The 12,493-nt window shown below is 39.8% G+C and overlaps 1 protein-coding gene across 1 annotated transcript in view; it reads right to left on the bottom strand.

Moving 5' to 3' along the window:
* The window catches only part of RAB4A (RAB4A, member RAS oncogene family), a 65,809-nt gene extending 53,725 nt beyond the window's left edge, over positions 1–12,084 (bottom strand). Inside the window, exon 1 of the mRNA XM_037820776.1 lies at positions 11,916–12,084. Within this exon, the coding sequence (XP_037676704.1) occupies positions 11,916–11,946 (31 nt within the window). The 5' untranslated portion in view covers positions 11,947–12,084. The remainder of the gene's footprint in view (positions 1–11,915) is intronic.
* Between the last annotated feature and the right edge of the window lie 409 nt (positions 12,085–12,493).

Genomic DNA, 12,493 nt, shown 5'->3' with positions numbered 1-12,493 from the left:
TAAAGCGAGTCCCTGAAAATTTAGGGATGGGGTCCAAAGTATAAGGGAGGGATTAGTTTTAGACAAGGGGAGAGATGACCTTTTCTCTGAGGCAACAGAAGGGTTATCAGTGTAAGTAAATAAGTTTGTAGGCTAGAGAAGGGAAAAGGAGGTAAGGGAGTTTCCTTATCAAGGCATCTTTTTTCTTCAAGTCCCCCACAGGAGGCAAAGTGATGGGCTTGAAGAGATTAGTGAAGGTTTAAAACAGCTGATGTAGCAAAAGAGAAAGATGACTAGAATAAGAAAAACAATTGCCAAGTACTACTAAGTATCCAGCTGGAAGCAGAAACCAAAAATCTAAACAAGGCTTTGTCCAGCATGGTTTGACAGCTGCTGTACAGCAGCAGGCAAGGCAGATGGCTGAGAAGCCAGGGTTGGGAATTTCCAAAGCATTTGCAGCTGAAGGACAAAGAAGGAAGAGAGTGAGTGTGCAAGCAAAAAAACAAAACAAAACAAAACAAAACAAAAAAAACAGTGAAATGGAAAGGCCATGGGAGTCGTATCTGGACAAGGAACAACTCATTGCCTGAAAGGAAGACAAAGGGAGGGGAAAGGAGAGGAAGGACCAGAGACTAGAGTTCTTAAAGTGAAGGCTGGCTATAGCAAGAGTGACCAGAATGGGACAAAAGGCAATGCCCAAGGAGTAGCCAGAGAAGTGCATACCTGAAGTGGGGGTTGAAGGTGACTAGAGATGAAACCAAGGAACTGTGAAGCTAAGTCACAGATTCAAACCTCTACATGGATATTGCAGTCACCCAGTAGCAAATGGGAGTTCAGGTGGGGAGCAAGACTATGCCAGATGATCTTGTTGAATAAGGAGTAACCAGAAATTATTGGAGAACAGCAACGAGAAGAAACTATTAAAGCATGGAACATAAGATGAAACGTACTACAAAGATAAAAATTTATTTGGTGCAATGATCAGGGAGGAATTAAGCAGCAGAAATTCTTTGCAAAATTTTGGCTTAGCAAAAGTAGATGTTTTGGACAGCAGGAGAACATCTGACTTGTAGAGGGCAGGTGACATAAGAAGGAAAGGGAGTGGAAAGACAGTAAAGCTAACTTTGGTACTCTGCGGTTCTGCCTAGGGTACTGGTGGTTTGCCTGAGCCTGAATTAAATGTCAGCATGTAGAGTCTTGGGGTTTGTGGATTTAACATGTGCAGTGTAGACTATCCAATGACTGATCCTCAAGGTCCATGTTAGGGTTTATGATTTTGCCAAAGCACTTATCTGAGTTACATGCACTGGGAGGCTGTTGTGTGGAAATAAGTTACTTAGCAGGTAAATAAAGCTGGACAACCAGCCAACATCTAAATTGTAATTTCTTAGCTGCTTTCTAATTGAAGTAACATAAAAAATTACTCTCCTAAAATGGAAAACTGCACAGAAGAGGAAGTCAGTGCAGGTGGCAGAAAGGAAGAACTCTAATAAAAACAATTACCCTTAACCAGGAAACAAGTTTTAGGTATATTAAAGAGTAGAATGTTACATTTGATTTAAGTTTATGACAAGATAAAACCTGCCACATGCTCTATAGGATAAGAAGTTTGTCAAAGTGTTGCAAAGAACACTCCAACTAGTGTAAAGAGAGAGAAAGAAAGAGAGAAAGAGAGAGAAGTTAATTTTTTCACCTTCTCTTTAATTAAAAAGTTAATTTTAAACTTGGGGATACATACAGAAAACATGCCTTTCTAAACTGTGATTTTGCTGCAAGCCTTTAATACCAAAATTGTACTTGTAATTTTAGTGATTTATACAGATCTATGAAAGCACATCACGTGAATGTCAAAGGTCTTCTACATTAGTTTAGAAGGTACAGCTTGCTTCCCCTTCTTCCCACTGCCAGGTAAGCCCTGAATTCAGAGATAAGATTTTGGTTTCATATAGGGCAGAAATATCTAATGACTGAAGCTGTACAATAATCACCCAAAATGTACTCCAAAGCATTGAGATCCAGGGGGAAATATGTGAGTAAAACAAATTTTAGTTCAAATTCCAGCTCAACAACTCTTAGCTCCAACACTCTGGGCAGGGATAGTTAACCTCTTTGAGACAGAGCTTCCTTACCTATGCATGGGGTCACAGTATTTACCCTAAACAGCCGCTGTGAGGATTAGGGACACAAGACACAAAGCACCTGAATAGATTATTCTAAACTTCATCCTTTATTTAAGGGTTAGGACTATTTCTCAGCTCAAATACACTCTACTGTCTCTCAATAGAGATTTAGTAACACAACAAAGAAAAGAGAAGAAAAGGTAAATACCAGAAGAATCTTCAATCAGTACATATTCAAGGATATTGACCTGCAAGTTTCTTCAGTTATACAATAACTGAAAAAAGAACTTTTTTTGGGAAAATGTAACTGGAGAAAATTAATTGTATTATTGAATTAATACATACCAGAATATAGATATGTCACTTTTAACTCATAATGCTTTTATAATTGTGTTTTGTGCTGGTTTGAATCTATTATATCCCCCACAAAAGCCATGTTCTTTAATGCACTCTTGTGGGGGCAGACTTATTAGTCTTTTGATTAGGGCAGAACCTTTTGATTAGGTTGTTTCCATGGAGAGGTGACTCACCCATCCAGTGAGTAGTTCACTGGAGTACTTTAAGACAGCTCAGAGAGAGGAGAAGCTCAGAGAAGCTGAGAGAGACACTTTGGAGAGAAGCTAAGATACGAAATCCAGAGTTTGCTCCTGAGAGATGTAGACAGATAGACATTTGGAGATGCTAGCCCAGAGTTGCCCTAGAGAAGCTAAGAGAGGACCCCCAGATGCTTAGAGAGAAATGACCTGGGAGAACAAGCAAAGATGCACAGGAGCTGAGAGAGAGAAGCTAAGAGAGACAGAAGCCCAGAGACACTTTGGAGAAAGCCATTTTGAAACCAGAACCCGGGAGCAAAGGACCAGCAGACATCAGCCATGTGCCTTCCCAGCTGACAGAGGTGTTCTGGACGCCATCGAGCTTCCTTCAGTGAAGATATCCTCTTGTTGATGCCTTAGTTTGGACACTTCTATGGCCTTAGAACTGTAAATTTGTAATCCAATAAATCCTCTTTATAAAAGCCAATCCATTTCTGGTATTTTGCATAATGGCAGCATTAGCAAACTGGAACATGTAAATTTAAAGGAATTTACTTATATAATAACAGAATACACCTCAATATCAATTTTACCAACAAAGTTTTACTAGACAATGTTTAGACTGTATCAGTCTCTATGTATTTTAATATTAAAAAGATAATACAGAAACATGGGCTTCATTCTTACAAAGGTATGTGAAAGTTACAGTACCCTAATTTATGTACATAATTTCTGACAAAATTTACTTATGGTATTAAATAACAAGTAGGCAAACAGCAATGGTCACCAATAGCCTACCTTCAATTTTTCCAGCCAAAGTATTATCTTGATGAAAGTGGCTCTGAAAAAGAATGTTAGTTTTTAAAATACCAAATATTTTTAGTAAGTTCACAAAGACCATAAGGACCCAAATCAAACGCAAATATATCGTGTTTGCAAAATTAACAAGAGAAATCTGGAACTTTTCAAGACAAGGGATTCATAATTATCTATATGTGCCCATTTTTGAAGCCCATGCTCTTTCCACTACTATGCTGCTTTCTTTGATGACTACATTTTGGAAAATGATGCCCATCTCATTTTGATATGTGTTTGTGTGCGTAACTGTGTGTGTACACATTCAAATTCATCATCTAATTCAGGAAGACTGTTAACTGGTATGTAACACAAAATAGTCAAATTACAGAACAGATAAATTGAAAATTGACCTATAGTTTACATTTTTGGTGGCGGTAGTAAATGCTGTTAGTTGTGTGCCTAACATTCATTCCCAAGGGTCCAGAGAAACCTAGAGAAACATAACCCCTACCCTGAACTACAGACAGATTTTGATTAGTTTAAGCCAATCACATATTCCCAGACCCCTCCCCTCTTACCAGATTGAATTAAATAATACAGGTTTAAGTTAATCAGCACAAGGTATTACTCTGGTCATAATAATTGGTCCAGAGGTGTTCATTTGACCAAAGACGGGTCAATCAGACAAAGAAGAACTTTTATTTCATAAATACATGAAAGGCCGCCTCTTTTCTACAAGATGTAAACAGAGAAGAATATCCAAATTACAAATCGGAGCTATTCCATGATCACAAGGGAATGAGGGACGATGATAACACTGCCAGAGAGGAGAGATGGAAAGAATTTAGGTCTTTAATGACACAGATGAGCTACTGAATCAACTAACCCTGAAACCTCCTGTATATACAGTTATTTGAAATACATATCCTTATTAATAAAGGGAGTTTGAGTTGGGTTTCATCCCACCTGATAAAATGACCAAAGGAGCTGATAATTCATTATCTATTAAAGAGAATTCTCCTGCTAAGCAGAAACATTTTTTAAAAATTATTTTTGACCATATAATCAGTAAGCTGTAAACCAAACATGGATTTAGAACAATGGGGTGAGGGGGAGTCACTCAACAATTATTTAGTTAATAACTACCAAATACCAGGCATGTGACCAGATCACCTGATACATCAACACACTAGGGATATGTCTGCCCCTCGTTGCACCCAGGTTATCTGGTTATCTTCTGGGTGGGGTGCTAGTCTCCTCCTAATAATGATCAATGAACATCACCAAAATCTGCGTTTGTGACTATATTACTTCCATGACTGACTATCTTCCACTTGATCAACTTATTCTCTCTTTAGGTAAATTCAATCTGAAAACAGTCAAGCCCCGAATGTCTAGAAACTAAAGCCAAAATGATGGCAACTCTCTGCTTTGATCCATTTTAAATTGATTTTGTATTTGAATTGTGAGAAGGGAACTTTACTTATTTTCAGGCCCTTAAAAGATGCTGTTTTAGTTTCCTGGATGCTAAAACAAATACCATACAATGGGTTGACTTAACAGGAATTTATCGGCTTACAGTTTCAGAGGCTGGAAGGCTTGCTTCCTCTCAGTTAGGTATCTTATGGCTAGCCAGAAGTCATTGGGGTTCCTTGGCTTTTTCCTCACATGGCAATGTACATGGAGGCATCTTCTCCTTTCTCTTCTGTGTTCTATTGACTTCTAGCTTCTAGCTGCTTCCGTGGTTTCTCTTTTTGTGTCCAGTTTCCTTTGCTTACAAGGACTTCATCCATAATGGATTAAGGCCTACTCTCTTTCAGTTTGGGCACACCTTAACTAATAACATCTTTAAAAATCGTATTTACAAATAGGTTCACACCCACAGGACCAGGGGTTGGGACCTGAACATGCCTTTTTTTGAGGGACATCATTCAATTCCCAACAGCTGCCTTGTGTAACCTTCTTTCAGACAATGTGGTCTGTGGAAGAGGTTTTACTTGGTTATATTTATATTCGTTAAATATAATGCCCTGTAAGAACTGTTACACTTCTCTCACAAAGAAAATAATTTACCTATGATTTAAAGCCAGGTTTTCTATTTTAATCCTTGCTTTCTGTTTCACATTCTGTAACTGAGAGGAAAATACATGACCTCTCAAATGGAATCAAATTGAAGGCACTCTTTCAGCATTTACTGAAAGCCTGTTGGGTTCATGAACTATTCAAAGCATTGGAGATGGAAGGTCAAATAAGCAGTCTTGCTTTCTAGTTCTGAAAGCAAGATTTGCTTTGATCATAATAGAGCTATGACTAAGTTGCAAAACATCTGCGAAGTTCCCAAAGGCAGAGTAACAATGTTATTTATTTTATGAGTATTCCTCAATAACCAGTGGAAGCAAATGAACATAAGAAATAATGTTGTAACTAAATGAGCACATTACATATAATAATATTTTAAATTATAACAGAGGAGAAAGAGACACTTTGTTTTTAAGTCCTCAATTTCTTTTCTGTATATTAAAAATTCACATCTGAAAAAATGATAAACCTCCCTCTAAAATACTCCTCTCATTCATTATTTATTAGCACTTTATTAATTGGGTCCCTTCTTTCCCTATATATACACATTATCCACTGTATCGTAAACACACGATTCACTGGAATGACTGATATTAAAACATATACCTTTCACTCCTAGTTCAATGCTTCTCTGCCAGGTTCTCCCACCACAGACAGTTGGCACATATATTCCACTGAACATGGCCCTGTGCCAAGCCTCTCTCCAGGGCTTGGCCAGAGAAACCCAAGCAGGGGAGCCAAACAGCCAGAACCAACCCAAAAGAGGAAGCAAAGGCAGTCATAAGGTTCCTTCACCTCTCTTTCCTGATGCTGAGGTTAAAGTGTTCTTTTCCTGCATCAATATTGGGCAATAATCCAAACAATACCAACAATACCAAAAATACAGCAAATAACAGAAGCAGAAAAAAATTAAAAGACCAAGATCCCTAAGTATGTAAGAACTTGCCATTCTTAATAGTGCTGGATTGCATCTGGATGTGGCAGATCTATAAAGCGTTTCTCTAGGTATCAAATCCATCATTATTACGGGTTTCATTGTGTTGATCAAATCTCTCTAAATATGACCTTACCTTTATTTGCAAAGTTTAGAGGCAATTTCAAAGGAAGGAAATATGTAGATAAACATGTTTATCTGACATAAGCTTTGTGCTAGAGTATGCTACCCTTTAGATTTGCTATCCATCCTTTAAATAATGGTATCCTGCACATCATTTCAGTTTTTAATCCATACTCACAGTTACTGAGAAGCAAATGTGAAGTATTACTCAAACATATGAAACACTGTCCATTATTGAGATTAGATTGAGAAACTAGCGACATTCAAAGACAAGTGTTATAAGAGCCGAGGCTTCATCAAAGCTATTTTCATTAGCAAATATTCTAATAAGGTTATTAGGAAGTAAAAAAAAAATCTGTTACATCAATCTGACCACTCTCTGGAGGACTGTTTAAGAGAAGAAATTCAAGAAACATCTGCTTTCTTCTCATTCCAAAGAAATATTAAGAGCAAAGGTCACCAAAACACTTGCCTAGTTATACATGCTAAGAATGAACCTCTAGTATTGAAACTTGACAAAAAAATTCTGTTATGGCTAATTTTACACAAGTGACCCCAAATGTGAGATGCTTCTAAAAAAAATAAAGTCAGTGATACAGTCCTCAACAGAAGAGATATTACCATTATTATAGCCAAAAGAAAATTCACACTTAAGCTAATGTGAAATTGTTTTTCAAAGAGCTCAAAAAGCTTTGGAAATATCTTTTAATTAAATCATCATAATTTCCCTGTGATGTTGTGGCATAAGTTACTAATAGTCTGGGCTCCTTTCCAGCTTATCCCTATGAGAAACCACCTCATCCTTTCACACAGAACTCTTTCCTTCTTGAACCCAGGCATTGCAGAGGCTACATAAGGATAGATGTTATTGATGTGCAGCAAGTTGCAAAACAATCAGCGCAATTATTCAATCAATGCAATGAAGAACTTTGGGATAAATCCAGTTTCCCTGCCTTATAATCCACTAAACTTGTCCCAAGCTAATTTTTTCTTGAATCTGTAACTTGAATTATGTTAAGAGGTCAGTTTAAAAGATTTAGAAACTAACTGAACTCAGGAAATGAAGATGGTAAAGAATTTAAAATGGACCCTAATTTTCTCTCTTAAGCAAACAGAAACATGGGAAATATAGAAGATTGGGGAGTAGGAGTGGGTAATTAGTTGAGTTTGGGACATGTTGAATTAGGGCATCCCAAGGACATTCAAGTGGAGAAGTAAAGGAGGGAGCTAAAAACACGATCTTTAGTCTGTGTAAATGATATGACTGGAAATATAAATTTAGGAGTTAGAGTATCAGGAGTAAAGTCACAGGAAAAGATCTGAATGCTTTATAGTTCAAATGACTGTGAAAAATTATCAAAATCTTTTGCTTTTTCTAAAGAACAATGTTTCCAAAGTTTAACAGCATGAAGACATTACATAGAAAAGTGTCTTAATACTCAAATGTGGTCCCTGAACCAACACCTGCATCATCTGGGAACTGATTAAATGAAGAATCTCTATCTATACCAGACCTAGTAAATCAGGTTTGCTTTTTAACACCCCAGGGGACCAGTGTGCATTAGTCTGAGAAGCACTGGAATGATTTCCCAAACTTTGGTCCTTGAAGTGTTCACCAGGCCTTCAGTTAATGAGGAAAAGAAAATCTAAATGATACATTATTAAATTTAAAGAAATATCCTTTATTTTGATGTTATATGCTTCCTTTCTTGATGTTGCTTAAATGTCCTGCCTTCTATGAAATTAAGGTAATGGTGTCTTTTTTTTTTTTTTTTAACATTCTTACTTTTCAATTCCCAAATTTTGTTTGAAATTCACAAATCTGGGAACCACCACATAATGAGAGAAGCAAAACTTTGGAGTCAGTTAAATTTAGGTTTCAACTGTGGTTTGTTTTGCTATGTAAGGTCCATGTGATCCCGACAGGTTCTAATCTATAAAATAATAATAATGAGTACTTTATAGGGCTGATGAAAGAGTTAAATAAAAGAACAGATATAAAGTTACTACCATGCAGACCAACAAAAAAAAAACTACATACTAAATGCCTGTTTTTTGCCCCCCATTTCCCCTACTCCCATTTTTTTCTCATTTCCCATACATTTTTGGTGAATTATTCAATACACATTTCAGGCAATTTCTCTAATAGCAAGTTGTATGATACTTTATTAGAACTAGGTGGCTTTGAAGATGCTGTATCCTTTGCCTAGAATATCTTCCTCCTTCCATCTTGCCTTCTCAAGCCTAAATTTCTCCATAAATCACTTTTTGACTATCAAAGCCCACAATGATACATTTTTAAAAGATAATACTCTTAAAATTCTCAAAATAATATGGCCATACATCATACTATAATACTGGGCTTTTTTTTCAATAAAGCACAAAATAAAAATACAAAGAGTATGGATTGTATAGTGTATGAATATATCTCAATAAAATTGCATGGAAAAAGAAAAAAAAATACTAAGAGTATGTTATAATAAAAATTAGCACAAGACCAGCAATTTGAGCTGTGTGTTTCTAAACCGTTCCCACTGCAGATGACATAAATTCCAAAGTATAGAAATTTGTCTTGGATTATTCCTTATTCTCAAACTGCCTTAACACTTATATTTCTTATTCCTCCCTCCCTTCCTCTGCCCCAAATCACTTAAGCTACCTATTTGACTTGTTAGTTTTGCCTCACAAATCTTGGTATGAGGAATTACTTATTGCCAATCTGTGACCTCCCAGGCTGAAGTGGAGTTCCTAGGGAGTCCAAGGGGACTCCCAAGCCATACTAATTGGTGTTAAGAATGTTGTGAATCCAACACTATTGGGGAGAACGTTGTTTCAAGTAGGGACATTCAGAATGAGGATTTCAGGTTGCCTATGTTTAAGGTTTCAATTACTACATAAACTAAAGTATGTATTCATGGGGTTAATGGCTCCAGAGCAACACAAGGTTGAATACTAGCCAGTCCATGGAAAGTGAAATACTGCTTTAGTATGCTAAAAAGTGCACTGTAATTACTGGCTCTTTATTTTGCATAGTATCCCCAACAAGCTATAGAGACTCATTTTACAGAAGGGAGAAAATAAGCACAGAATACAAAGGAACTTAAAGGTTAAGCAAACATTGTTTCACCAGTTATCTAGGAAGCAAGTCTCAGGAAGGAGGGAATCTGTTTCACTTGCAAGGAACAATGTTATACAAATATGGCCAATGACAAGTAAAGGTGGCAGCTTTGTACTCGGTTTCGGTAACTTTTGTTTTAGGTGGGCAACTTCAACTGCCACACTTCCTCTTTCTAAAACTAATTTTCTCTAATGAAGATTAAATTCAGAGTGCAAAAAGTGAAAAAATATTTGGAGAATATGATTAATTAAAAATACTAATGACCAAAGCCTTAAGATGAGAGTTTAATCAGTTAATCTATGATGTTCAAAAATTCAATTAGCAGTGTCTAAAGAAGTCAGATGCCAAAGTTATGCTACATTTTTATCAATTTTATCACTGCATGTTAAGGAAAATGAAACACACAAAACTATCTCCTGAATTCTTCCAGTCAGGACCTCCCTGCCTCCCCCCTCAGTTTTCTTATTTGGACTTTCCACCCCTCCCTATTGCTTCTTACCTACGTGAAAGGATAAAAGCGTGGAGGTAGGGGCGCTTCAAAATAAAGGGAAGCAAAAGTGTAACTAACAATTGCTGGTGAAACATATTTTCCTTATGAAACCCCTGACTGTAGTTCTGTATGGAGAGAACCAGACCATATGGCTTTTACAGTAGCATGATCAGCTCCCACAACACTGGTACGAAACCAGTGACTTCATGGAAGATTTCCTATGCCTTCTAAGAACAAAGCATCATGCCCCAAGTGTCACAAAGAGCAGGTCAAGTATCAGTCACAGGAGTTCTCAAAGATGGACCAAATCCATTCTGGCCCACCACTTAAACCCACTACTTTTAGGAGAAAGAGCTAACCCTCCACAAGAACCTGCCCCAGCAAGGCCCAGGCTCACTTCTCACCTGGTAGGTACTCTTCTCCCAGTTGCCTGTACTCAAATCACACGCCCCTTATAGAATTCAGTTGTTCACAGGGCCTGGGCACATACTGTTCTGTGGTGACTTGTTAACACCTCCCTGACCTCCCAGTCTGTGTCAGATTTCTAACACATTTTCATAGGCCACATACCTTCACCACTCTTAGCTGGGTTTTTAATTATTCATTCATTAGTGTCATAATTGGATTAACACTGTATTCCCCACTTGACCATGAGACTAGAGACCATGTCTGTTTTGTTCCCTGCTGAGCACCTAGCATACCACACAACAGTAATTCTACACATATTTGTTGACTGGAATCAGGGTCACTGACAGGAGCAGGACGCCATAGCAGATGGAGATAAGACTGATTTGGCTTGAGGTATATGCAAAGCTTTTGAACCTGAGCCTCTCCCTGGGACTGCAAAACTCCCAAACTCCAAATCAAAGTCTTAATCTGAGAATGCACACGTTTGAAATCCTGATAAGAGTTTCGTAAACATCTATTCAATCCTGAAACAAAGTAAAAATATACGATACTGTCTTCTTACCACCTAAGGCTTTAAAAAACAAAACAAAACAAAAGCACAGTATATATGACTTGGGTAGTCCTTCACTTATTTTTAAAAATGTCTGCTGAGCACCTGCAGCTCTGGAGGCTGTAGGAGAAACAAAGATTGAGTAGAGCTCTGCTTCCAAGATGTTTACGGTCTTAAAAAGGAGTTAAAATATTTATAAATAGCCATAATGCAAGACAGAGGCAGTTAAAAACCCTTAAAAGAAATAGCAATAAATGAGGTAAGAGGTTTCCAGAAGGAGAGATGAATTAGTCTATCGTTAACTCCTCATTGCAGTCCCACTGGAAAGAAAGGGAAAAGGTCAAATTGGAATTTCTGAGAACAGTGAAATACAAGGTTCGCCCTAAGCCCTTCAGATCCCTCGCTGGGGTCAATATCTCAGCTTGACAGGCAGTCTCGAACTGGCTTCCCAAACCTCTGAGCTACTGAAATGAGACTAGGAAAGGAGACACCTTCAGGGTGTAAGCGAGGAGAAGCAGGCAGAGCAAACTTTTAAAAAGCAGATCACGTAAATGCGGTTCACATGGAGGGGGGTCTGGATCCCTGCACCTGCGCCCCGCGCGGCGGCGCCCGCACCTGCCCTCCTCCCACGGGAGGGCGCCAGCGGCCCGTGCCCGGGTCGGAGAGGGGAGAGGAAGGGACCAGGTGCGACGGGACTCCCTCGCCCCCGAGACCCCCGCGGCCCTGGCGCGGGCTGCAGAAACTCTACCCACCACCCGCCCCGGTTCCGGCCAAGCCTCATACCGTAGGTTTCGGACATGGCCGTCTGCGACATCTTGGGAAGCGGCACCGCCTCTCCCCGGGGTCACAGGCTGCAGCTCCGGCCCGAGCCGGCGAGAAGGAAAGGGGCCGCGGTCGGTTCGCTGCGTCTCGATGGAAAAGAGACTGGGGGGCAGGGGACGGGGAAAGAGGGAGGGACCCACCCAGGTCCCCAAGCAACCGCCGGCGACCCCGCGGCTGCGGCTCTGCCCTTACGCCGGGCTCCGCGCAAGCGCGGAAGGCTGGGCCCCGCCTCCTCCGGGGAGCCGGGGCCCCGAGGACGACGCGGAGGAGCGGGAGGCGCGCGAGCTGGGACCGGGTCGCCCACCCACCGACGCGCCTGCGCACGCGTATCGCGGCGGCGGGGGCGGGGCCTGAATGGGCGAGGGCGCCGGCGCGCGTCGACCCACGCGCACCAAAACAGAGAGCACGTGCGCGGTTCCAGATGGCTATTGGGGCTGGTGCGCCAGGGTGGGGCCCGGGTGGGCGCGGCTGGTGAAGCCTTGATTGGAGGGACGAGAGAAGGGGTCGACGTCAGGCAGGCTTTGGGGGTGTTGCTGCAG

The sequence above is a fragment of the Choloepus didactylus genome, chromosome 2 (assembly GCF_015220235.1).
Source record: "Choloepus didactylus isolate mChoDid1 chromosome 2, mChoDid1.pri, whole genome shotgun sequence".
NCBI classification, from domain to species: Eukaryota; Metazoa; Chordata; class Mammalia; order Pilosa; family Megalonychidae; genus Choloepus; species Choloepus didactylus.
The sequence above is the reverse complement of the archived record's forward strand: the minus strand, read 5'-3'. Positions and strand labels throughout refer to the sequence as shown.